At 44.5% G+C, this 27,832-nt stretch overlaps 2 protein-coding genes across 3 annotated transcripts; one reads left to right on the forward strand and one right to left on the reverse strand.

The window, feature by feature from the left end:
• Window positions 1-805: 805 nt before the first annotated feature.
• Window positions 806-20,525, reverse strand: G3BP1 (G3BP stress granule assembly factor 1). Of its 2 annotated transcripts, none has more exons than XM_065734701.1 (12): window positions 20,419-20,525; window positions 8,714-8,827; window positions 8,055-8,136; window positions 7,577-7,750; window positions 6,716-6,806; window positions 6,189-6,282; window positions 5,635-5,839; window positions 4,787-4,888; window positions 4,190-4,301; window positions 3,678-3,803; window positions 3,460-3,569; window positions 806-1,872 (listed from the first exon to the last, which is right to left on the reverse strand). In XM_065734701.1, the coding sequence occupies exons 2-12, from the start codon at window positions 8,806-8,808 to the stop codon at window positions 1,666-1,668; spliced, it is 1,398 nt and encodes a 465-aa protein (XP_065590773.1). In that variant the 5' UTR covers window positions 8,809-8,827; window positions 20,419-20,525; the 3' UTR covers window positions 806-1,665. The 2 variants fall into 2 exon arrangements, with proteins under 2 accessions (XP_065590773.1, XP_065590772.1); XM_065734700.1 differs by having other exon boundaries at window positions 3,460-3,590.
• Window positions 20,526-22,440: 1,915 nt separating this feature from the next.
• Window positions 22,441-26,100, forward strand: ATOX1 (antioxidant 1 copper chaperone). The gene is made up of 4 exons (XM_065735068.1): window positions 22,441-22,446; window positions 22,909-22,984; window positions 24,308-24,460; window positions 25,882-26,100. The coding sequence occupies exons 1-3, from the start codon at window positions 22,441-22,443 to the stop codon at window positions 24,439-24,441; spliced, it is 216 nt and encodes a 71-aa protein (XP_065591140.1). The 3' UTR covers window positions 24,442-24,460; window positions 25,882-26,100.
• Window positions 26,101-27,832: the final 1,732 nt, after the last annotated feature.

A 27,832-nucleotide genomic window follows, 5' to 3' on the forward strand; every position in this document is an offset into this window, starting at 1 on the left:
TGCAGCACTAAAGATGAAACCAAAACAGAACAAAACCCAACACTGCACTGACATTCAGTACAACCAGGTTCAACCACTACGTCTGGCAAGTAAGCTACAGTGGGTTACTGCTGTCACAGGTAACACCCACCTGCCCTTCAGAGTAGGGCAGGTTGTCTCTAGCTTCAGAGCAAACAAAGCTCAAGAAGCCTGCACTGCACACACACAGAGGTTCTATTAATAAAGCAAGGAAACATGGGAAGGATAAAACCCTAACACAGGTAAGGAAGCTTACTACACAGTTCTTGTATATTAATCAAGAACTCTGAGGTCTGGTGTAAACTCAAGACTGCCATTTCTATCCAGATATTTACACACACACAGTGTTGTTTTGTATAGGACGATCTTAAAATCCCCTTCATTGAATTTTTTTTTTTATCAGTTTCAACTTCTTTAGGAGTACTGCAGAGTGTTCAATTCCAGGACAGAGAGGCACCTTCTGTGCTTATGCCATCCATCAGGCCTGGCAGAAGCAAGGAATTAAATTAATGCCTACATGGCAAAAATAACTATTGCTCAGAGCAGAGAGAAACTTAAAGAATGTAACAAGTAGTTCTGCATCAGTAATGGGAACTGCCCAGCCTCAAAAGCTGATTTTTTTTAATTCTGCATTCACAAAGTATTTGTTTTAATTACTCAAATGCCACCAAACTGATGAAGAACAGACAGCATTAAAGACTTCAGCTATCAGCACCTCTACCTGGCAAACTTAGTGACAGAAAGAAGTACATCTTCCCCTTTGGAAGAACTCCAACGTACTCTTGACTTGATAAAGCAAATCTAGACCTTTTTTATTTTTATTATTTTTTTAAACAATTCGCCAAGACTGGAATGAGAGATAAATAGAAGGCACAACAATTTTGCTTTTTTTTTATACAAATACTAACTAAACATGAAAAAAACCTCCCTATTTCAATAAAAAAATTTCACAAGTTCAGGAAAAGTGTTTTGAGAGTCAAGTTCTAGACATTTAAAACCTATCCCACAATCCAAAATTTCAAAGTGGTAAAACAGCAGTTATAATTCTTTCCCATGATCATGTATCAAAAGAAAAAAAAAGATTCTATGGATTCTCATTCCACTTTTACAGCGCCACAAAAGTGAACGTCAATTTTTCAAGTGGCATTATCTCCAGATCAGATGATGTTCGTATGACCCTCAAGGGATAAAGCAGAAGTTTTATTTTCCTGCCCTTGAAATATTTGCCATGTACTATGTTTTCCTATAGGCTCTTGAACGCATGCATGTGAAATATTATTCCACTGACTGAAATGCACCCAAATTCAGTAGAGAGGGGAGGAAAAAAAAAGAAACAAAAAGACATTCTTCTAGGAAAGACCACTGGTACCAAAAAAAAATCCAGTCCGTAAGTTTGAGGTGAGCAAGGAAATTCAGTTCTTTTAAAATCCACTTTTCCTAAAGCGTTGTTCCACAAAGCTGGAATCTGGGACAAGGACTAGAAAAAAAAAATCACAAAACCATAACACAAACAAAAAGGGGCCAAAATAGTATCAAACGTAGCAGTCTATAACAGGCTAGGGCCACATTCCAAGATACCCAAGGCTGAAATTCACAAATCTGCAGGTAAAAAGGGTTTGCACCACTGTGCCAACATCCACGATGCCTTCACTGGCGCTGCCCGATCCCCCTTCCAGCTCCAAATCCTGGCTTCTGGGACATCCCTCCACGTGGAGGCCCTCGAATCCCACCTCCCAGCCCCCCACGAGTGCCTCCAGGTCCACGTGGTCTGTTATCTCTGCGGTCACCCTCCCTGGCAGCTCGTGTTTTCTTCTCCTCCACGTTCAAACGCACCTCTCCCCTGAACATGATGGGCTGGAAGAGAAAAAACGTTTTCGTTAAGAATTCATCCAGAAGTCTCCGAAGTCAAGCAGATTTCCACAACCTTCTCTCACCCTCTCCTTTTCTTTCCTTGGATGCAAAGCACTCATAACTGATTATTAGAAAACAGCTGTGGCCAAACTGCATAACCAGTCTGATGCTTGGCTAGAGAAGATGGAACGACATGGAGAAGTGACACTTGAAAACATGATATAAAATCAGCATCCACTTTGTTCTCCGGTTCAAGTTAGAGTGGAACAGTTTGAGCAGGTACACAAGGCCACAAATTCCACATGTGAACACACCTGATACTGTAGTCTCTGCACACAAAGTCCAGCACTCAGCCCTTAGCTACCTCTGCCACTGCAAAAGGACTCAGAAGTGGACTTCTCTGGTTTTAAAAATCAAGAGCTCAAACATGCAAGTTTAAGTCACTACTAAAGGTGACATTTGTACACACTGGTTGTGGATAAGTAACATCTTCAGGATCCACTGCCACTGAACTAATTGCTTCCAAACCAATTCAGGTCAAAGTCAGATTGACTCAGCCTACTTTTAGCAATGGTTTCAAGTCACCCATTTCAGATTTTATCCTAGACCACACTGGAACTGCTCTGTCCACAACAACTGGAAGCAACTCCATCAGCAACAAGACCTTAAGTTACTATCTCCCTCCAAGAGCTTCTACAATCATATGAAGCCCAACAATACTAATTCAAATATTGCTAGAAATGCTGCTGGCACTCTACACCTAAAGGTGCCTAACCACACAAAGTATCTTAATCTCAAACTGAATCTCAAGGAACAAAAGTCTGCCTAGAAAAGTTGCTGAAGCCCCATCCCTGGAGGCATTCAGGGCCAGGTTGAAAGGGGGCCTGATCTAGTATAGCTGGCAACACCATCCACAGCAAGGAGGTTGGAACTGGATGATCTTTAAGGTCCCTCCCAACCTAAGCCATTTTGTGATAAGCTACCTTTCAATTTAAGGCCAGAAATGCAGGGGTAATACTGTCATACAGTAATGAAGAAAAGATGCCACTATCTGCTGAAAAACCACAGTGTAAGGGAGCACACTGCACAGATCAGGTGCATCCAGATTCACTGCCTACCATCATCCCATACATCCATGGGATGTACATCTTCCATGAACAAACACTGCTGATAAACTAAGCAAGTACTTCTCTGCTGTTACAAGAAACTCTTTTCAACCTGAACACTAGTACAGCTTCTCCCTCTTAACCCCTTTTGTCAACAACTGAGTAAGGAAAGATTCTTGTCCACAGGATCAGACTCTACCTTGTCTCCATGAAAGCTATTTAACTGCTTCCTATGTAGGACAACTTCCCTTGAAAAAAAGCCTCTGTAATAAGTTAAGTTCACATCCACTTAAGTCATTACAAACTACTCTGACAACAAAAGGTCTGTACAGGTCTCAGTTGCAGGAAAGAAAGACACTCTACTTACTTGAGAACACATGTAAAATTAGAAAGTTATTCAGAAGAATACCTTTTTGTGTTAGGAGCACCTGGAAAACATCACCTGTTACTAGCAGAGCAACAAGCCACTGACAAAGTTATTTACCCTGTTGCTAAGGATCTTCTGAACTGGTTCAGGATCATCAAACACCACAAACCCAAAATTAGGGAGCTTCCCACCACTGTTGATGCGCAGTTCAACAACATTGCCATAGCCTGCAAGAGAAGAGCCAAGTTCTTGGGTCATACATTAGAATGTTCTGTTGACCACACCAATGGCTGCAACCCCAAACCCCAGGAAGTAGAGTAGAGCTACCAACTTACTTTGGAAAAAGTCTTTTAGTTCACTTTTATCCACATCATGGGGAAGGTTCCCAACAAAGAGCTGGTGACTGTCCGGGTACCTCACAATCCGCCTCGTTTCCACATCACCTTGCTCACCCTCACGAACTTGAAGGTAAGAGTAAAAGTTTAAGAAAAGCCAGTTCCCACAAATAAACAAGAACAGCATCACTGAATTAGCACCCTATGAAAGAATCCAAATTCAAACTGCCTGCCCATTTATACACAGTAAGGTAAGCACTCTACACTAGGAATTTTGGTAACTGCTTGCTTTGTCATCTGACAGAAAGCAAACACTGAATAAAAACCTGGATACTCCAGAGAAAGCTAAAAAAACCTTTAGAGCTTGGCAGACATCCAGACCAAACACGTTCAATATCCAGGTAAGTAGAAAGACTCACTGCCAATGAGACTTTCAAAACTCTTGTCTTACTGATTCCCCAAAACCATCAAATCAAAGAACAGAAAAGTTTCACATCTGTAGCTTCTCTTACTTGGCCTAGGACCCCTCTGTGGTGGGATGCTCGTTCGCTGCTCCCTCACCCTCTGATCCCTCTGAGGCCTCTGTGGTGGGGTCTGAGATTCAGGCTTTGCCTCAGGACGGGGCTGTGTAAATTCAAAAGAGAATCATCATGCTAGAATAGAACAGTAAAGCGTTCAAGAGCTCACTATCAAGTAATTCATCAATACTTTTGAAAATTGAGTCAAAAGCCTGAATTCCGTTCCTTTCACCTGTGACTAAACACATTAGGCTGTGGCACTCATGAAGTTAACATCTCCAAAGCTGCATAAGAAGTGACTGCCTGAAGTATGGTTATATTACAATACACATACCTTGACAAGACCTTGTTCATCAATAGGGAAAGTTATCATCAGCAGTCATGACCTTTTTCCCCACAAGGAATTACTCCTCAGTCCAAAAAACCAAGCAATAACATTTATGACATCCACCATGCAACACTGAATCAGACCTCAGAGCCTCTCTAAGAACTCAACTCATCATCACACGTTGATTTCACCACTTCTCCCCCCATCTCAGCTTCCTGCCAGCCAGTTTAGCACTGAAACAGCTTTAGGTGCTGAATTCCTACCTGTGAGACTGGTACTTTCACAACATGAGGTGGTATTCCTGATACTGGAACAGCTCCACTGGGAGGGAGGTTCTTACTGGTTACCGACGCCCATGAAAATGTCTAAAGAAACAAAGATTTAACTCCATATTTCTGAAGATACAGCTAACACACAGATGGTAATGGTAACAGTTTAAAGTGATCTGTGACATTACGGATTCAACCACTAGAAGTTTCCCCACAACCCTCTTCAAATCACCCCAGTTCAGAAGACATAGTACCAGGATGACAGAATCCCACTTCTAACCAATTTCTGAAATCCAAGTAGAATTGAACCATGAGACAGCAACAGCCTAGCACCAAGTACCACAGCAAGGTAAATTCAAGTATGGCTTTCTGGAATAGTCATTTATCAACTTTCAACTCCCTCGATGTTACAGAGTAATAAAAAAAATCACCAGGTAGGAATAAAGTCACATCTCAACCATTTTCCCAGTTTGGCATCTTGCCTACAGCCTGTAAAGAATTTCAGAAGCTCTGTTTGGAAGATAAGAATCTAAGAAATTGAGCTTCTCGCTGTTACCACAGTTTCAACACCTACAAAGCTTACAAAGCCTTCCTTTAGATCAGAGTAATTTAGACAAGTAGTTACTACCTAGAAATTAGCTACCTACTACTGTAGGTACAAAAAACTGTACAAAAGCCAATGGGAAAAAGGTCACGAAGAGAACAATCAGGACAGAGCTATCCAGCATTTAAGCACTTGTATCTAATTCCAGATACTTCCTACACCAAAGTGAGGAATAAAACAAGCAGAACGTTAAACTTTCTGATGAAACAACATAATAAGAGTCACACAGTGTTATTACCCTGGAGTCCTCCTGAACTGCAGGAGCTGGATCAGCAGGAGCTGGAGAAGGGCTCTTCTCTGCAGCTTCCTCTGGAGCAGACTCCTCCAATACTGGCTCAGATTTTTCTTCCTGCACCTCTGGCTCAGGTTCCTGCTCAGGTTCTGGTTCTGGCTCAGGCTCTGCCTCAGCAGGCGTCTCTTCCAGGTGCTCTTCAATGTCATTGCTATTGGCACCACAAGAAAAGCAAGCATTTATTGCATCTGATTAGACTACTGGGTAGTAAAGAATGCTACTTGTTCAATACAGAAGCCAACCACATTTCATTAAAGATGAAGAACAAAGGTAAACTAAATAAAGCTACACTGTATACGCATGCCAGCTTCATTCATTATTACACTACTGACCAAAGCAGTGCATCTTCTAATAAATCTGGAGTCTGCACTAAGCCTAACAGCATTTAAGTTTCAGTTTTTTTCAGCTGCCAAAAGGGGGGAAAAAAAATCAGGTGTAGCAGCATATTCATACAACTTGTTCTATGAGTAGTCAATATTACCATCTAACAAAACTATTACCTGACAGTCTGCTCATAATAAGCACCAGTATCATCAGGAACAGCTTCAGGTGTTTGCTGTCTTTCCTCAGGTTCCTCCCCTTCTTCCTCTGATTCTAAATGAAGTTAGAAGAAAAAACACCACATACTTCAGTACTCAATTCCCACTCATCTCCCACCAACACACATTTGAAGTTTGCTGAGGAGCACAAACAAGGAAGCACCATCAAAACATGAACTAAACACTTTCACTGGAGTTACTTATTTTGTCTGACATCAAGGAACGTCTTCTAAGTACTTCAAAAAACAATTGTTGCCTACAAACCCAATTCCTACTGCTCAATAAAGGTCTTGCAGTTCCTTCAAAAAGAAAATACCAGAAAAATAACTACAGACAACACAGTGATATAAGGATATAACCATGGGCAAGGAAAAGACCCAAACACCATAAAGATCAATGCTGTAGAGACTTCCTCTAGTCAGGAAACAAAGCACAGAAACAGACCCAGAACAAACACCAAGAGAATCACACAGTCTGCTGGGACTTACCTTCAGGAGGCTCAGTGTCAGAGTCCCCAAAAACTTCATCTTGGTAGCGGAAGATATCATTGTGGACATAAAATTTGTTTGCAACAGAACCCTAGAAGAAAAAGGGGGGAAATAATTCAATTACATCAACTGCAGTACCAAAAACTGAAGTAACAAAACAAGAACAGCTAAAGCAAGTCATCCTTTCCCCCCCTTTTATATCAAAGATGAATCCAAACTTGCCTCCTTTAAAAAAAAAAAAGGGCACTAGGCAGATAAAAAGATAGCATCACAGTAAGAAGTCAAAAATGCATGAATCAACAGGAAGCTTAATGCTTTTACTCTTACAGCCAATGAGGCAGCAACAGAGCAGTCTGTGATTCAAGGTACTAATTCTTAGCCCTAAGTCAAACTGAAAAATAAAATGAACTTGCAATCCCAACCTTCTCCATTATCATTTTGTTCAAAAGTGTCTGGTTTTTAAAGCTACCTCAACCACCATGTAAGCACTTTACCAAACGACAACCTAAATCCTGTCTTTTTAAGGGACAGGAAGCATTTTCCTCTTTCCACTTTTTTCAATACAAGTAGCTAGGAAAGCAAACTACAGATGGAACAACTTTAAAGAATGCATAAAAATGTTGTAGATACCAAGAAGCCACAAGTCAGGGCATTTACATCTGTAATTATGATACGCAAGGTTAATTGATGAACACATGGAAGCAGCACAAAATCCCTACGAATTTGCAGAGTACTCCTACCCAACTGCATGGTAAACTACCTTCCCAGTACAACACTAGAGATTCCAGCAGTGAACCAGGCCTTGAACCTTGGCACGGTGGTATAAGCACCACAGTAATGCTAGCACTCAATGTAGCATACCTCAGGTGCAAGTACAAACGTCTGCATGAACCTGCGCACTGGCTGCATGTTATTGGAGAGCTCTCCCATCACCTGCACGACAACACCATCGTTGAGAGTAGCATGGGCATCCACGTGACGGATCTTGGTGTGGCAGTCCTTGAAGTTTAATGACAGCACCTTCTTGTGGATATCCTAGAAAGGACAGAATATAGGTTACACTGCAAAAGTCATTACTGCTAAATTAGCAGCTTCTAAAGAAAGAAGAAACGAAACACTTATATTTCCAAACTCAAGCAAGAAAGTTTGGCAGCAAGCACTACAAGCTGTGAACTTCAAAAGGAAGCACACTTTGATTAACTAGTGCTGTGTAAAATCAAGTAGTAGTGCTCCCCTTTCTCAACAGAAAGCCACTTTACAAGAGGATGAATCACAGTGTGATTTGTCTCAACCACAAAGGAGAAAAGTAAATGACAGGAAGTTTTTCCAGATAACTTACAGACTGCCCATAGACTGCATCAGCTGGTTTTCCATTGGAATCCAAGCCACCATGGACATAGGAAGAGTTTTTTCCATAAAACCTGTTGGAAAGAAAGTCCTCCTGTGTAAGTTTTGGTGCTCAGATATGCTAGCTACTCAAGCAGTTAACAGCCAAGATTCAAGCCCCTCCTTGTTCTCCTTATCCTGCTATAAAGAAACATAGTACCCTGATCACACAGGGCACTGGAGGCTTCCCTCAAGCTCTGGCTTAGAAGTTTGAGGCAAGAAGCAATGCTCATCTACAGAAATTAAAGCACCACAGGTAAGCTAACCCATTTTATAACTAGGGATTACAAGCGGAAGCCAAACACCATGGAACTACATTCTGACAGCAGATAAAATCTAGAACTCAAGCTCATGACATGTCCTAAGCTTTTCTCTCACTCAAAGGTCAGCAGTCCACTTAAGAGGGAAAAAAAAAAAGAGGTCTGAACAGTCTTAAGAGTTCCTGAGTTTAGAAGGCACGTTTCAAAAAAAAAAAAGGTTTGAATACCATCTCAAAGTCCTATGAAATAACAGAACTATCTTCAAAAATGGGAATAAGTTTGTTTACTGATTTTTAACACATACATTAATAAACCCACCCAGAAAAACAGAATGTGAAGTGAAGAGCTTTACCTGTGCAAATAGTCAGGTGCCTGGTTCAGCAGAGTATAGTACTGCCTCACAAACTCCCGCCCGACCAGCAGGGGACTTGGCTTCTCCATCACCATTTCTTTGGTCAACTGAAAACTAAAGAAAAGCAAAAGCTCTATCAAACAGCAGCATTTTTGTGTTGCTGTTCTCATACAGACAGCGTAAGCCACATAATCACAGTGGAAAGCACACACCAAAACCTATTAGCAGTTTTACACAGTAAGCAGTTTAACCAATGTATTTTCAGAGTCATCAATCTTTGGTGCTGAAGAGAGGGAGAGGACTGCTGGAGAGCAAACAGCGGTGGGAGAGGCTGCACAGGCAAGGGACATTACCTCACAGCATTCCAGCATTTAGTCATCCCACATACCCTCAGCAAAACGCAGGTACCAAACAAGTATGGTTCTCCAGGAGGATTTGCTAAGTCGCTAAGTCATTTACAGTTGATCCAAGTTCTACTTACCTCACTTGACTTCACAATCAGAATTAAAAGTCATATGTTTCAAAGTAAAGCCTGTGCTACTGTATTAAGGGCATTTATAAAAGGTCAGAAAAAGTCCAATCTATTTTTGTCAGCAGTGCAGCACTCTGCTCGGGAGCAGAGAGCACTGGAAGAATATCGGATTATATCAAAGTTACTGCACTACAAACATTAATGCAGGCTGCTCTTCCCTTATTTCTCCTGTACTCAAGTCCACTACCACTTAAAAACAGTAGGTCAGATGAGCAGCACCATTTCCAGGCCAAGCAACAGATTGATCTAGGTACCTCCTATATAATTTCCATAGGCCTAAACTGTAAGAAAGAAGTCTTTGTAGAAAGATTACATAGCATACATCTCTATGCCTCCTTCTGTTCATGTATTCATACAAGCTGTTAAAAAAAAAACCAACACATTATTCCTAATACAAGCAGAATTAGGTCTTCTGCTTCATGTTCTGCTACCTGTTACACAGGTTATGCTGTTGATGTCTCACAGACTACATGGCAGTTTTCCTGAAACTATTCTGGCTTTGTAATACTGAGAGTGAAGAGTTTGCAATGGTACCTGCAACATGTCGAGCAGATGCTATCAAAAGGACATCAAAATCTAGATCTAAAAACAGAATTTTTTCCCTGCTACTGACCTACAGAACCCTTCCTCTACACAACACTTCCCATACAAACAGAACACAAAATGCAGTATGCACACACTTCAGGAGCACGCTGCAAATCCAAGCTAATACATGACTGACTTGAGCCCTCTAAGTCAGTAATGACTCCTAAACTTGTGTTTATCTGCTTTTATTTACTACTACAGCTGCAGGTAGCTTCAAGAAGTAGCAGTGCTATCTAGAAATAAGAAGCCAAGCTAAGCTAACACAGTCCAAACCTGATGTAGTCTGCAAAGCACAAGCCTTGGCACTTATGCTGGAAGAAGCTCTCTGGTCACTGCACAAGACAGCATCCTTTACCCTGGGTAAATAGTGGCCCACAGTTCTCATCTGTTCCTGGTTCATTCAGACTGCCTTTCCTCTGTTCTGCTTTAAGCCTTGTTCTAGTTCACTCCAGAATCCTGTCTGAAATGAAAGCATCATACCAGAAGTCCCTTAAGTGCTAAGAACCAATGACAAATTAAAGCTTCAGCAGGGAGGTGACCTACCAGGGAAGTCTATTGTCATGTATAGGTCTGCAAAGGAAGCAATCACACTGCCAGACCTATCAGAAACACGAACCAGAAGCTTCAAATCCCAAAAGAAAAAGACCCAGAGCGTGGGATGCCACATAAAGCTGAATCCAATTAAGTCTGGCACCCTTCTTTCATATCAAACCACAGACTGACACCATACATAACGTAAATAAAAGACAAGGTGATACAGAGGCAAAACAACAAATTTGAGGATGTGACTCCTGACTGCCAGCAAATCAGCATGAACTGTCCATGCAGTGATACAGTACACCTGAGACAGGAACTGCTATGTAGTTGAAGGTTTAAACTGAAGATACTAGCATGCTATTACTAAGCCAACAAAGTTGGGTAGAGCTGCGCATTCATTGACACGTATTGCTCTGCTTTTAAAACACAAAGACAAGGAAACTGCATTTACAGGACAGTGCACAGAGCAGGGAAGACCAAGGATTACCTGGAACTGAAGATGGCTTTTCAATACATTAAGAAGCTGTGCATTGTTTCACTGTATTCATGAGCTAATCACAAAGCAAGTGATATGCCACAGCTGGGTCTGCCTGCAGGAGATGCTCAGATTCTGCAGACCACTTTCATTTTAGGAATTCTCAGTATCTGTGGCTTCAAAGAAACCTTTCAATTGTAAGCACAGTATACTGCATATGCAGATGTCCAAGACTAGGCATGGACTGCAGTAACTAAATCTAAAATATATGAAACGGATTGCCTTCAAGCACACTTTAAGTAAGATCCTTATAAAATATCAGGCATTACCACACAGGGAAAGTAAGAGTAAGCAGTGAGAACCATAGCTGATCTCCTCATGTCACCATTCCCTGCAAATCATTTCTGAAACACTGTCATGGCAAGCAGCAGAACAACCCTGATGGAGTGGGAGGAAGCTGCAGACAACACCTTCACTTTTAGACTCGCACAGTTTAACTGGCAATACAAAACTGAACCGCTTCACAGCTTAGAAACTTGCCCCTGTGCCCTTGAGAACAGTCCTACAACACCCCCTCAGACCAAGCACAAGAGCCCCATATAAAAGGACACACATGAGCTGCTTGTTACTTCTTTTTTCTGGGCAAAGGTGAGGGTATGAGGAATGCATCGCTCCTTTACAAAGACCCCTCCAGAAGCCAAGCTCATTCTCACTTATGCCCAAAGAGATCTTAGATCTTAGTTCTGACTTACACATTACACCAGATTTCTGAGAATTACTTTCAGATTTCTTCTCAAATGAATGTACAAAGCTTGCCCTCCTCACCTGATGCAGAACCATTACCTGCAGCACACAGGTGAGCTGCTCAGATCTCAATGAACCCGCCAGCACTCCCATCTCCAGTGCTGACCTGACTTACTCCAGCACTGCACTGAAGGCATAGGCTTGTGATTACACCTCATATTTCAGAGACAAAAATGTATCCAAAGGATCTCCCTCCTGAAAATCAAGAAAAAGGCACATGAAGTCCACTCAGAACTGACTCTTACCATAGTAGGAAGAATAGCAGAGTGCCCAGTTCTCATTAAGATCCAAAAGGCTTTTCCCATTTCTTTTCTTTGTATGACCTGACCAGGGGACAGCAATCTGTTTTGACTCCTGCTGCACCTGCTGCTATCCTGCCAGCAGCCATCTGCTCCTGATCTCCAGCCAGCACAACCTGAATGACACACGCCAAGCACCTCCAGATATTATTTGCTCCCTACTTCTCCAAGCAATTTTTACTGCTTCTCTATTCGTTGACCTACAAATAACAGCAAATATCTTACACTGCACAGACGTGACAGGACCAGATGTCTGGGCTATCACTGTACTACTCTTGATAGAAGCTTATCCACACATTTTTGCCAATTGAGATGAAAGAGCCTTAACAGGAGAAGCTGAAAATGTGATGATTCATTCAGAAACACAGATTCATATTACTTCATATATGTAAAGGACAAAGTAAATTATAGCAAATGGATCAGAACAACTCCACAGCGTAACTGATCCCACTCCTTAAGCCAAGAGACTTAGGGGAAGACAAATACCTCCTTTACAGTGGTTATCACCTGGCTGGTGGAAAATTCCACCATCTGTTACAGTGCTCCTACTTGGCAGAAAATCAATGCTAGGCACTGAATTTCTAAAGTACAGTTATGTAAAGTAGAGCCATTTATGCAAATGGTGTATTAAATTTAGATTTAGGCCCACAGAACCCATTAGCATCCACAAAATTAATAGTGTCCAAGAACAGCTAGATAGCTAGTTCGTGTACAGGAATTGGGCAAGAAAACTGGAAAGGAAAAAATAAACCAACTGACCACTGGCTGTCTGCATTTAGAAAAACTCAAGTCCTGCTCATATACTACAAACATCTCTAACACTCCAGTGTTCAGGTTCTCAGGACAACCAGGGACTACTACAGGATGCACTCAATTTGATGTGTGACCAAACTCCACTGAAATAAATCTTGCAGGCTAGAATAAAACGAGTTTCAATTCCTAAAGCACACTGTGATTTTAATTATCTTCTGTCTTTGTTAGTACAGTCACTTTCATTGACAAGTTAAACGTTTAAGCTGGAACCTACTCTGAACAGGCCACACAGTTTGTTTTTCATATCAACCTGATGTCTTTAGGCTCTTTTAGGCTGTTGGTGTGCCACATAAGCAAGAACAGAGTATCAAATGAGCCTACCTCAACAAACCAGTGCATTTTACAGAGCACCAAAACAGTTCCCCCCCCCAAGCTTTTAATTACAGGTTTAGCTGACTAAGCTACTATCAGAGCTGCTACACTGCTTCCAACACTGTCATCAACTTCTAAGTAGAATTCACATCCTTCACTTCTGCAACTTTACCTTATATAGAAAGGTAACTCGGATGAATAACTGCCTTGACCCCTATACAGGCATTTTTCCTCCTTTAAACCAGGAATGCCAAACTCCTCATGCAACTCTAACCCCTTATTTTATATATCAATTAATTCCTTCACATAAAGAGTTAAGATATACCCAGAGGAGCCCACATGGAAGAGAGGTGTCTGCATCAAGGCACATCCCAGCACAAAGCTGGCAAACTGCAGTTTTGCTTGACTTTAAAAGGTTTCATCAACAGTTAATAAGGCTGTGTTAAGTATCATTTATGATTTCTTAAAATGCTTAGGCGAGTGTGTTCAAAGCAGCATTAGAAATGGATAAGATTGCTGCTCTGGACAAGAAAAAAAGCAGTACAAATAATGAAAGTTCCCCAGTATGCTTCCAGCAGGCATGAGCTACAATAGAAATGGATCAAAGAACTCCAGTTAATTCCCCTCTCTATCATTTTATATGAAGTGTTTGCTATTGCTGCTGATTAAGAAAAAAAGGCAGTACCTGTTTGAACTGAGATACAAAACACGAGAGTGAACAATGAAACACAAACAAGCTAAACTTGCATCACCAAGCAAATTCCAGAGCCTGCCTCATCCAGGGATTTGTATCATTGCACCAGCTTCCTCAAGTAAGAAGGATAATACAAGTCCTTCCAAGGAAACACATATTTAAAAACAAGCTATCACATACATTGAGATGTGTTCTTATTTTAAAACAGTCTTAACTATCTGAGGGAGAAAAGGAAGAAAGAACAACCTATTGCTGTTCAAGACAAATGATTAAGTACTGAAAAAACAATTCAAATAAGTAGGCAACAAGTTCCAAAACAGTGATTTCCTTTAGAAGATCAGAGTCCCATTACTGTCACACAGAATTCATAACAGTGGCACAAGGAGCAGTAGTACAGCTGTACAGCCTGCATTTTACATAGAGGCCACTGAATACCTGCCACAACTACTCCTGGTTTTTTATACTTTGACACAGTCAGAGGAAACATTCTGCCTGGAAAATCATCTCAGAAGGTAGCACTACATCACAGAAGGCAACTGCTGAAAGTCCAGTGACAGGTTAACTTGTCTAAAGAATAAGAAAACATTTAAAGAACAAATTTTCGTGAAATTCACAGCATTCAAGTCTTTGTAAGCCCTGAAATGTAAAAATCATTCCAGAACCAGAATGCACCACCCTCAGGCAAACATCTTCCTATGTGCTTTGTTAACATCACATCACAGGAAGACAAAGCAGTATCTGAGCCATCTTCCAAGAATCCTTGATACACAGCAATGAAGGACACTACAGGAAACTCAAGACACTGTACCACCTGTAAGACAAATCATCATGAAAAACTCCAAAACAAAGCTTAATCCTTCTCTATTCAGGCTACCCAAACTATCAGGTTAACAAAGTACCCAATGCTACCTGCAGTTCAAGTGTTTTTATTACAAAAATAAAGAAAAATGTTGTTTAGGATTACATTCAACACTAGCCATGCCAGTGCTGAAAAGCCCCTGCCCGCCAGGTACAGATGGAAACCTCACCCAGGGGCACTGCACAACCCCTCAAACACCCCAAGAATACAAATAAGCCATGAATTGCTGCAGGAGAGCTGTCATTCTAGAAGTCAGCCTGTGTTTTTGCTAACAAAGCTAAGTGTGAGCCACAAGTACACGGATGTGACAGTCTGACAGCTTCCAGTCAGCATTTCTCATCACGTCCTGCTCTGTCAAGCAAGGAAGAGACAAACAGGATTTTTACTATTAGACTGAATCACAATGAACAGTGAAACTTTCCAAGGAACACAACTTCAGGAACATTAAGATCAAAAGCAGAGAAAAAATACAAAGACCACCCAAAGAATAACTGAAGGTTGAGAGCAGCATCTGTACCTAAGGAACGGTGAACCAGGAAGATAAAATACATACATATCCTCATAGCTAGGAGCATTAAGGCCCTCTTACAGTCAAAACAGACAGCAAATTAGTTTCTGTTTAAAAGGGTAAGGAGGAGAAAAAAAACGACCTAACTTAGAATCTAAATGATAATTTACAAGTAAGTGATATCAGAAGTGTTTCTCACCAATTTTCTTAGCCTTCACCCACAAAACATTTTCCTTTTCCTTAATATAGGGTCTACATTAAGCAAAAGGAAAAATACATTAAAGTAGTATTTTCCCCACTCCTTCTTATAACTTTTTCAAGTGGCTTCCAATTTCCTACTTTATATCATACAGTCACTCCTTTTATTCAGCAAAACCTGTAACATTTTCTATACACAGAAGGACAACACTCCAGCAGAAGCATGTGTTCCTGCTTAAAGGTAGCTTTTATTGTAGAGCAGCATACAACAGCTGCCTTACACCCATGACAGGTCACGTTTTACATCCAACTATTTGAGAAGCTCACTTCACACTGCCACTATTTAGCATTACCTTTTAGAAAGTACTGCTGTTCTGTACCACTGGAGAAAGATACTCCAACTTAGACAGATAGCTAAGTTATTTCTTATGTTACCAAAAGATAAAAACACTGACTTCCACAGGCATATTATTTACTTTCATTTCAGTAACATCTCTCAACCAGTTACCAGAAGCTGCACAAGAGACAAAATAGGTAAGGGAGAAGCTCCAGGCAGCACACAACTTAAAGTTCTGGTCTGTAAATAGCCAGTTTTTAAGAGCAACCTGAGACAATCAGGAGTCCCCTCAAGATAATCACAACCACCTTCACATACACTAAATCCTTTGGAATCCTTCATGCATACCTGAATATACAGCTTTACTACTGAGAAGCTGTAACCAGGGAAGCAATGTTAGACAAACAGCTCCAATACAAGTGGGACTTGCCTCATTCCATTTCCTCTTAGCACTAGAACACTTCTCAGACTGCTTATATCCTGCTTTACTTTGGCGGAGGAAACTGGAATTGTCCTAATACCAGAATAAAACAAGCTAAGGAAGGCTGCTGTACAGGGACTCGATGCAAGAAACTAAGATAATAGGTTTAGGTTTATCTGAGTTAACGGATATCTAAGCAGAAGCCCAAGAAAAGTGTTTGCAAAATGATAGCCTGAAGTTACACGTGTGACACAGGAACAGGCTGCCCAGGGGTCTGTGGGGTCTCCTTCTCTGGAGATATTCAAGACCCACCTGGACACCTACCTGTGTGACCTGGAGTAGGGAACCTGCTTTGGCAGGGGTGTTGGGCTCGATGATCTCTAGAGATCCCTTCCAACCCCTACAGTTCTGTGATAATCTGCCTTGAGCACAACTAGTACACTTCAGATGATCACAGTTTAGCTACACTGCATTAAGCATTACAGAAAACAGCCCTTGTGATTTGACAGAAATCCAAAATTAATTCCTCTTGAAAAAGTTCTCTCAAACTCCAAAGCCTTGAAAATTCAAGGAAATATTTCTATACTTCTAGTCCAAAAAATCAGAACCTCCCAAAGAGGCTATTCTCCTCAACCAGGGTGAAGGATTTCCATATCTAGCTGGAAACATCCCAATTTCACTTAGTCTATGACAAGAAGAACTGTTTTTCCACTCATTTTAGCCATGAAAGTTTAATCCTTAAGGGACTGGGATAATCTGAATTGTTTATTAAGTATTTTCTTAACGAAAAGTTACAGTCAGCTTCGAGTCCATACTGCTCTCTAAACTGCTCCTCTGTAAAGCAGCAACTTAAACCCTATGATTTTGCCATTAGAACAGGTTTTGTTTTGACATCCAAGAGCTGCTCCAACAACCCAATAAGCTGGCAGCAGGCCCAGTCCTCTTCTCTTAGCTCTGTGATTTTTCCATTTGGCTCCACTGCTGCTTCTCAAAGTAAAAAAGAAAAAGTTACTCACGAGTAGCCAGATGAAGCAGATTAGAACACCTGACTATACAGATATTACTGCAAAATTCAAGCTCACTCCCATTTGGATTTAAATCACAAGAACGGAGGTTTAACAAAATGCTTTCTGCATGAGCCAACTACTGCACTGCTGTCCATTTTGCCACTGAAAGGCTGTTAATTCTCAGATACACGTATCAGTCAACTCATCCATTCTAGATACTTTAAGACATTTATAAACAAAATAAAAATAATCAGCATAATAAACAACCATAAGTTGAAGCAGACAGTATGAGGCAACACAGAAGGAAGTGGAAAATGGCCACCAATGCTTTGAAATTCAGTATTTCACATTTGCCTCAGTAAGGAATGCACAGATCTGTGAAGAGCTCCATAACTGACAGCTCACCATCTTCTAGCCCTCAACGCAAGTACTCCACCAGCTATGCCTTTCTGGAAGAGATCCAGTCTTAATATAGCAATACCAGGACTCCAGAGCAGAAGAATATTCACTGCCTGCAAAATTCTAGGCATTCTTAGAGTAGTCGGAGATAACAAAAACAACCACAAGTTTTTTTTTTTGTTGGGGGTAAAACTTCTCTAGTTTTAATTACTCCATGAGGGCAGCTTAAGACTACCAGGTCCATCAGTTCCCCTAAGAAATTAGTCACCAGTTGCTTCACATCAAATCTGGCTATTTTACACAGGCATCCAAAAAAAGGATCCACTCTTCTAAGCCAAACTACCACTTCCCCCCTTTGGTCCATTTCAAATACAGCAGACTACAGCTAACAACTAACACCACCCAAAGCCCTACTCTACTTTGATTTCCTCTTTGATTTTTCCTTTGTTGCATTGCTTAGACGGGCAAAAAGGCTCAGGTTTAATATTAAACCACAATAATTCAAGTTGTTTCCCAGCAGGTCATTTATGTTAATCTCATGAATGCTCTCTCAGAACAGACAAATAACTATCAATACGTACATACATCAAGGCTATTTTTGTTTTCTTTCATTAAAGCATGCTCCTCAGAACGCACCATTTTCAGGGAGAAAAAGCAACCTGCTGGCTTTCTGAACCAGCTTTCAGATGTGCCCTCAGCCACTACAGAAAGTAAATGAGAATCTACCAAAAAATGTTAGCAGTTTGGCTCTTCCTGACTTAACTGTTTCTATAAAGTGTAAACCATGACACCAAAATCAAACTCCAGCAACATGTTCTCAAAAGACCACAGATAAACACACAGAAAACAGGACTAAAGCAAAGATCTGTTTAAAATTAAACAAATAACAAAAAACACATGTACCACTGATTATGGTTGGGATTTGGACAACAAATGCAGCTGATGCTGTTGTGTCAACAGAAAAATAAGTGGCAGAGCAGAAGAGGAAAGGTGGCTTCTATGATCAGGAGGTAAGAAGTCCTTCCTATACTTTGTTTAAGGTTCTTAGAGTGTCACAAGAAAAAAAAGTAACGGAGCCCTACAGAAGAACCTGATGGTTAACCTGACCAGCACACACAGGAAATCCCATCTGCCAGGTCTTCTCCTTTACTTTAACTATGTTCTCTAACTTCAACCAAATGGATTCACATTTACAAAATACATTTTAAAAAAGGCAATTGTCTGTTTTCAACAACTCGAGAAACTGAAACCATTGTACAGCTGGATTTGGTGTATACAAGATCCTTTTTAAAAGATGATTTATGCTTGAAAATAAGATAAACATTCACTCAAGTTCCAAAGCAGATGTGATTCTTCTACTAGAACTCTGCAGGATCCCACTCCACAGAGTGCTCTAACACTGCCTTTCAGGCAAACTAACCCGTGGAATAGACATTACTATAAAAGAAAACCCTAGAGATTCTTATCACAAAGATGCTCCGTGACTTCTGGAGCACAAGGCCCCTAAATACTAAGAACTAACCTTAGATTTTGTTATAAGGTCTACAAAGCCACTTTTTTAATCTCAAAAGCGAGATATTGCACTTCTCCAAAAATACTGACTGAAGTAAATGTACTAAATGAAGACTTCACTGATTCCAACAACTCTGGAAGAGGTGAGCCCAGCTCACAGGATGCACACATGCTTATAACAGCACCACAGAATTACCATGGAACTATCTTTTCACAAAATGATTAGGCTTACTCTTCACAGAAAGGGAAGTTTCTATTAAAAAGTGAAAATCAGGACAAAACGAAGACTTCAGAAAAGAATTCAAGTACAGTTTTCACCCATCAGCTTCTGCACACCCTTCTCTTTTTGATGCCTGCCCATACAGCCTTGTTGGCTGAAAACAACCCAACACACACACGCAGCACATTCAATTCAGGGCACCTGAAAGCACGAGCTTCCAGAGCTCAATAGCGCTGTCCACGTTTCTTAAAAGATGCCTCCTCACCCTGGGGAGGGCAGGCTGCACAAAAATAGCGTACCCTGGAAACATGGCGGCTTGCTCAAATTCAGCCAATTGCGGGGGGGGGGGGGGGACGACAAAAAGTCATTGTTTTTGCAGTGAATGCTCGCTATACGTATGCAAACCTTAACAAAAGAGGCCATCAGGTATCGCCGTTAAAATCGGGAACTCATCGGACGATCCGGACCAAGAGCGAAGCACACGTGGATGATAACAAAACCCTTCCGCCGTTGTTTCACCCCCCTCCCTCCAACCAGGCGCATTTTAAGGCCTCGTAAGAGGCCTCGCAGCCTTCGCTGCAACACTGCTTTAAATCTTGGCCTGATCCCGCCCAGCCAAGGTCATGCGGGCAGCGGGGCTGCGCCGCGCTCCTCCATCCCTGCGGTCCCAGCGCCGGGAACGGGCACGGCCTCATCAGCACAGCGCATGTGGCACCGCACTGCTCGTCCAACCCCGCTCCAAGAGCTGGGTTACCCCGCACCGCCCCTCCCTCCTTCCAAAAACCATCAACAGAAATAATAATAATAAAAAGAAAAGCACGCAGCGCGTGGAACCGAGAACAAAGCTCCTCGAAGCACCGCATCCCGACCCGCACAACGCGGGCGCCCACCCCACAACCACTCCCGCGCGGTACCCATCAACCCCGCGCCCTCCCCACCGGGCTCCGCGGGCCCGCACCCCCCGCCCGGAGCCCCCACGGAGAAACCCTCCCCACCGCAATGCCCACAAAGCCGCGCCGGGCCCGGAGCGCGCCGAGGCCGCAGCGCTACCCCCCCCCCCCCCCTTCCAGACCACGGCCTACCCCAGGGGCTGGGGGGGAGGGGTAACGTGGTGCGGGGAGATTGGGATCCCTCCGCGGCGCACCGGCCCCGCCGCCAGCACCCTGCCGCCCACCGCGGGCCCTCCCCCTCACCTGCGGGCGGAGCGGGACGGGAGCGGGAGGCGTCGCTTCAGCACAGGCCGGCCCGGCGGACGAGAAGCACCTCACGCAACGGCGTGCTCTGCCGCCGGCTACATATATCCGGCGCGCAGCCTAGCTCGGCGGGAGGCGGCTCCGCCAATCAGAGGGCGCCGCTCGCCTTCACTCGGACGCCGGTTGGCCCAGAGAGGGGAAAGGAGGCGGGCGGAGAACTGAATGGCAGCTCGCTCCAACAACCACGCGGCTTGGCTCCGCGGAGCGGGGAGATTGACTGACATCCAAGTGAACCAATAGGCGGCGAATCTTTCTCTGCTGAGGCGGGACGAGAGCCCATGGATTTCTATTGTGGCCAATAGGAAGACGCTGCCAGAGTGACCAGGCGCTAAGGGCGGGGCAGGCGCGACGCGGTAGTGTGGTTGAGGCGCACAGCAGCGCCCTTGAGAAGGTACTGGTAAACCCCGTTATAGATAGGGGCGGAACCCCCGTGCGGCACGGGGCACGGTGACCAATAGGAGAGCGCGGCGGGCTCTGATGGACAGGCAAGACCCCGGCGTCCTTAAAGGGACAGGCAGCCCGCGAGAGGGGAGGCACTGGGTGCCCCGCACCACCCCCTGCTGGAGGACAGCGGACGGCGGCAGTAGCCAAGATGGCGGCACGAGCATAGAAACTCTGGGCCTCCTCTCGCCCATGGAGCCCCATCTGAATCGCGGGGCTGGGCGAGAAGCGGGCAGCCCCGCTGCCCAATGGTTGCGTTTATATCCCATCCACAACGTATCTGTGACGCTATCAAACTGACTTCCTCCCTGCTGCCCAAATCCAGTGCCCGGCAGATGCTGGTGCTGGGCTCTGCGTTAATACCCTTCTCCCCCACCACCGCTATTTATAGGCAGAGCTGTACTGTGATCTGCCAGTGCATAAATCACGGTGCAGCCACTGCAGAGCTCAGCGTGAGACCCATGACCTGGAGCGAAGGCTGAAACAAACGTTGCTGGGACCGCAGTGGCCCTTGAGGGATGGGGAACTCATGTTTGGGTAAAGAAGCACAACAGCGAGGTCCTGTGCACATCAAAATGAACGTCCCCACAGCAGCGTGCTGGAAAATGCATCCACGTCCTCTTCTGCTCAGCCCCCCAGCAAGGCTCAGCCTGGAGGGTATAAACTCAGTGTAGCCAAGGCCTACTGAAAGCCCCACTCGGTGTGTGAACAAATAACCAGATGCATTCCCGTTATCCTTCCAGCTACACGTTCAGGTCCTGAACAGGAGGAGCGTGAAACCCAGCACGTGCTCACACCCACACAGTGCTCCTCAGTACCCGCCTCATCCCCTGGTGCACCTGAGCTGCAGAAACAATGCTGCTGGGCTCTGCCCCAGCTCCTCCACCTTGCTGCTGTGTGTAGGAAAGGAGCCCACCTTCCTCCAAAGGGACAAACAGCCGAGGAGAAACCAAGCAAAGCTCACAGAACCATCCTCAGGGACCAGCATCCCCTCGCTCAGTGTGCTCTGAAGTAGAGATGACCCTCAATTCCTCTATCTTTCAATAACCCCACAGCACATCTCAAAAACCACCTTCTCCTTAACCCTCCTGGGTTAAGGATCAGCCTTGCTCCCATCCTGGATGAGCAGAACGAGGGCTTTCAGCTGAAATTCTGCTTCGCTGTGACCCGGAGAGCCATCATTCAGCCTCAGCAAGGATCAGCACTGTCAGATATCAGAAAAAAAAATGGGAAGAGAAACTTAACCAAGCTGCCCTTCTCAGAACAAAAGCACCCGCCCTAAAACTGAACACTAGCAAGTCCCGAAAACGCCACTCAAACCGCTTTGCTCAGCGTTAAGAACACACCGAAGGGCTTCCACACCCCACCCACCGTGAGCCAAAGCAACCGGGGCGGGCACGGGAATGCGCGCAGCCGACGGAACCTCCCCGGGCCCGGGGGGCGCTGTGCGGAGCTGAGCTCCGAGCACGCCCCGCCCCTTCTTCCGTGCCGGAAGCCGGAAGCCGGAAGCCGCGCCGCGCCATGCCGGTGGGTGCGGGCCGGGCGGGCGGCGTGGGCTGGGGAAGGGGGAATGGGGGTGGGGAGCGGGGAATAATGCCAATTCCGCTTGAAAATGGTGATAAATGGTGACGCTGAGAGCCGTGCTCCTGCTCAGTTTGGTGGTTTGGAAGAGTTGCGGGTAGGAAGGAGAAAGCAGCCTTGCTTATGTTTTTTTTTTAATTTTTTTGTTAAGATTAGGGTCCGTACGGTGCTGAAGGCGGAGCGCGATGGTCGGTGTTAGGGCCAAGCGCGTCTGTGTTGCGCTTTGCTTCCCAAGCACTGCGGGTAGTGCTGGGGAGAGGCCCTCAAGCACCACAGGGCGAAGCACTGAGAGCTCTCAGTTTTGGAATCTATCGTGGCCCGTTTGGGCATTTTGGCTGAGGAAGATTGGAGCTGTCATCCTCGAGGACAAAGGAGAATGCTCCTGACCCCTCATCTGTCTTTTTGTAGAAACACGAGTTCTTCGTGGACATGACCTGCAAAGGCTGCTCCAATGCAGTCACCCGTGTCCTGCACAGACTGGGAGGTGAGTGGAGCTGCTGGGTGCATGATGACTCTGAGGCCAAACATCACTGCCTTGAGGTCCTCCCTTTTGAGCAGGAAGTGATGTGGGTAACAGCTGGAAAGAAGTGTCTGGTTAGAAATCTCTGCACCTCATCTCTCTGCTTTGAGCTGCTGGTAGCTGATTGCTGGCACGGCTGACGTGACCCTTGGAGAAATGGTATGGGAAGGAGGAGGTGCTGGGGATGCAGGAGGCTGCAGGCATCAGGTGGCTCTGTGCAGCACTAGGGCCTCATCCTGAACCTGCCAGGATCTGCACCCCTCCCTCTCAAGATGGCTGGGCAGAAGAAGAGGAGGCAGATCTACTGCCAGGTGCCATTCCTTAGGAGGCTGCTGGTACCTGTGCTGCTTCCCTGGATGTGTCATCAGCACCCAAATGCAGAACAGTCATGGTGAAGAGCTGCTGAGCAGAGGATTTGGTGGTTGGTTGCGCAGCCTGGTTTTTTTTTATACAACTTTGAAAATTATAACTTGTGTCTCCTTTGTGCTGAGATCAGCAGGAGGGCAGGATCTGGCCTGCACTCACTAGTTATGAGGACTTGACAGACTGCTTACCCATCCTCACTGAGTTGGAACAGCTCTCAGTCACCAAGCTGAAGGCTGTGAGAATTCTTCAGGACCCCATTACTAGTTTGTGGTGATTCCAGTTCCTCTATGTGTGGTTTTCAGCACCTGTGTCCTCCCATCACTCTTTGACATGCTGGCCAAATTCAGCTTCATGGGATGGAGCAGCAGAGCTGCCAAATCTTATTACACACCTACAAGTTTTGTGACATTATATGTTTGGGTAGAAGCTTTGTCGAGCTCTTCTCACTGTTTTGAGAGTGGCTGACCTTTATTTTCCACTGGAACATCCGCATGGAAAGGTTTTGGGCTTCCTCCTGCTTACAACTGCTTACTGGTACTGCCACTGATAAAACTTGCGCCGACCCCATCTTAACCTCTGTGCCATCTGCTTAGTGCCCATCCATGCCAAATCTCAGCACACAGTGAGCTGGCTGGAGATGATAGTGGTTGGTTTAAACTCTGCTCACTCTGGTTAATGCTTGTGATGGTGCTAGTCTAATAAAGGCCCCCAGAAGCTGTGGTGCTAATACACATCCATAGGCAATCTGGTTTCCTTTGTATGGGACCCCACTCTGATTGTGCTGGCTGGTCACAGAATAGAAGCTTGCTGACAAGAGGCATCTACAATTGATTTGGGAGCACAAATGCATGAAAATGAGCTTTTTCCTGCTGTCGTACCATTTGGTTGCTTCTAAGCAAAATGTTTTTCTTTTCCTTCTAGGTGTCCAGTTTGATATTGACCTGCCCAACAAGAAGGTGTACATTGAGTCAGAGCACAATGTTGACACCCTGTTGGAAACCCTAAAGAAAACTGGAAAGAGTGCATCCTACCTGGGGGAGAAGTCTGTGCAGTAGCCTGCTGTGAGGAGGCTAGGTACATACTAGGTGTATGAAACACTGAAGAGGTCTGAGCTTGTTCCAGCCCTCAGTAAACCAGACTGTTTCCTGGGAAGCACAGAGGAGAGACTTGCAGGTCTAGCTTCAGCAATCCCCTCATATTGGAGAAGCAGCTGGAGCACATACAGCCAGCACCATTTCCGTTTGTGACTCCTTAGCTGCTCTGCAAAGCCTGTAGGATCCCAACTATGGCTGTAGTATCTGCAGACGAAGGAGAACTATGGCATCTGATAATTTGAGAGGTTTTGACTGATACTTGTATGGTCTAATTGTGTGAAGAGGTCGAACACAGCCTCTGTGCAATTACTAGGTGAACCTAGAGTTTGCCAGAGCATATCATGAATGGAAACAAACCCCAAAGACATGGGTGAAATGACCAGAGAGAGTGACCAAAAAGGCTAGGGACAATGATAAGACAGAAAGACACCTGTGAGCAGGGGCTGCAGGGGGTTGTCTGTTAGCAGAGGAACCTTCAGCATCTGATCCTATTGATATTGCAGTTACATCCTCCAGTAAACAAAGATAGAAAGGAGCAGCACTGCTTCTCCTACAGGCATGAAATGCTGGTTTCCAGATTGGTTCCCAACTCTTTCAGCCCATGGCCAATTCAACCTGATCGTTGCAGCCTGTGGATTTCCCTAGAGCCCCAGCACAACGCAGCCTCCTTACTCTGAAAGGTTTTTGCGGACAGAATTTAATTTCAGTGGAAAAGAATGAAATGGGAGGAGAGGGTTGCCCACTCACTGCATGTGCTGCTCTTTAGTGTCCATGGTTATTATGCAGCGTCTCCTAAAAACTTGGTTCTGTATTGGACCTTTGTAATGCAATAGGATTGTTTTCAAATGGTCTAGTTTGTTTTAAAGTGATCTAGCTTGAACTTCACAAATATCCAGCACGGATGCACCAAAATCACTTCATGCTGATTCAATCAGTAAGTTCAGGTGGAAGTTGAAACCAGCAGGAATTAAAATGATGTAAGAAGAAGTTGAACTGATAGTAATGTGTGCGTGCAGTGTATCTGCACTGTTTAGTAGATTGAATTAACTGTAAAAAATATGCAGTTTGTATCATATGAACATGCTTACAATAGATCTGTTTGTTTTTCTTAATCCTAACTTTAATCAAATAACACTACTATTTAAAAGAGAGAGAAGGAAGCACACTCTGAATTGATTGGCACCTCAGATAGTTTCCAGCTCATGGTGCTGACTGCAGGAGCCATTGTCAGTGTGCAGGGGGACCTGTGAACTACGTCTGAAATAGCTGCAGATTAACCATTACCTTTTCCTTTGACTTGTGACCAGCAGAGGGCATCTTTGCATAACTTTGTGCCTCTGCTTTTTTTTTTTTCCACCCTCCCCTCCCCCATTTATTTATTTCTTTATTCATTCCTTGCAGGAGCTCAAAACCTGACCAGCAAAAAGGTGGCTTAAACTGTTTGCATATCTCTCACCTTGTTCTGCCATTTGACCTTTGCTACCCTGCCAGATGTCGGAGAGGAGAGGGCTGGCAGGAGGAGACAGCTGCTTTTGAGCTTTAAAGTGGACAGATGTAGAGAAGGAGGTTATATGCTGTTTCTAGTCCCACAGTAAATCGAGGTGCTGCTTCTATCTTTCAGCATGTGTCTGTGTGTCTTGTGTGTCTTTATGTGGTTTTCTGTACAAATGGCTTTCAATGATGGGAAACTACCCATCACGTGCAAGGCAGGTCTGAGGAAATTGCACCTATCTTTAGAAGCTGACTGCAACCTGTGGGACATGCCTCAGGAAAACTGAGCTGAAGGTCACTTAGATTCAGGGAATCTGTGGAGGATGTTTGTTTCTGTTACAGAACGTGCTAACTTTCCATTCAGAATGAGAAGAAGGAACTTTAGCAGAGTGGGTGCTGTCAGACAGGGATAACCAAGGGTGCTTTTGGGCTGCAGGAGGCCACTAGGCAGAAGTCACTGGACCCCAGCACTATGATTCAACGGACAGGCCAACCACGTTGCAGGTAGAAGCAGGCACACAGACTCAGCACTAGTGCAGTGCTTTTTAGGTCAATACATTCGCATGGGAATGTGAGGAATCATTCTTTATCCTGGGCCCAGCTCAGCACACCTGAATCAATCCCTTTACCTTGCCTCCTTCTGTACCTACTTACCAAACAGATGACAGCACCACAGGGCCCTGATGCTGGGCAGGATCCCCAAGTGCAACAGGCATGGCTGGAGAATGCTCATGCTAGTGAAAAGTGCAGAAGGGATGGAGTAAGCAGGGGGATATTGTACTCTCTCTTATGGGCTATACTTGGTCCAGCTTCCATCTATTTAATTCAGGTCTTTCAGCCCACTGAAAGGATTGGCCACTGTCACTCAGAGGATGTCTTCCATGTCTATTCAGTTATCTGTGGCTTGATCTGCAGACAGGAAAACCAGCCAAGTTGGAAGGAAGTGGTTACTTTTGTCCATTGAGGTTCCATTTGACGCTGTTGCAACTTGACCTTTTCTTGGAGAGCTTCAGTACTAAGAAGTCCTTGACCATTGATCTAAAGCACAATTAACTGCTGTAGATGCACTTCCAGAGTCTGCAGATGCTTCAAGGAACGCATTGCAGACCCTTTTTATTACTTATCTTATAAGAGAAGCTCAATGATAAAAGTAACATCACTGCATTGTTTTCTTGCATTTTCTGAGCAGGTTTCTGCCAACATCAGTAATTATTGCTTTCAGCTTCCTCCCAGATGTGGACAGCCCATCACTGGCAGTGGCTCTGCTCTGGTGGCCGTGAGCAGGGGCAGGGTGCATGCTATTAGCTTGACTGAGTGGCACGCTGTGGCACCGCTGTGCCTGGAGCCAGCCATCCTTGTGCACGCAGGGGAGTAACTCCCAGTCTGGAAACCAGGCTGCTCGTCCTTGATGTCTGTGCTGCAGCTTATGCTGTCATTACTCCCTTGACTTTTTGTTCTCCCCGCTGCTGAATTGGCTGTTTTGCTTGAAGCTTGCTTATCTCTGAGTCAGACAAGCAGAGGTTTCTGCTCTCCACCAGCAGAGAGGCTCCTCCGGATGCCCCAAGCTTCAGCATCCTTCGGCAGGACTGCAACCTCCCAGACCTCCCCAGGGATGACCTTGCTTTCCTATGGAAATTCTGCATGTGTGTGCATGGTTTTGGGGCTTCCACAGCTGATGGCTCATGGTGTTTGCTGTCCTTGCTGCACTGGCCCTGTTCCAAACAGGTACATTACAGAGAACACCGAACAACAGTGACTTCTGTTACACCAGGGCTGGTGGATGAGCACAAGCTGCTGATTGTTTACTCCATCACAGCCCAGCAGAATAGCATCTCCTGTGTTCCCGCATCAACCTTGCAAG

Source organism: Cyrtonyx montezumae, unplaced genomic scaffold, assembly GCF_038088225.1.
Source record: "Cyrtonyx montezumae isolate F1298 unplaced genomic scaffold, pur_monq_1.0 scaffold_18, whole genome shotgun sequence".
Classification (NCBI taxonomy): Eukaryota; Metazoa; Chordata; class Aves; order Galliformes; family Odontophoridae; genus Cyrtonyx; species Cyrtonyx montezumae.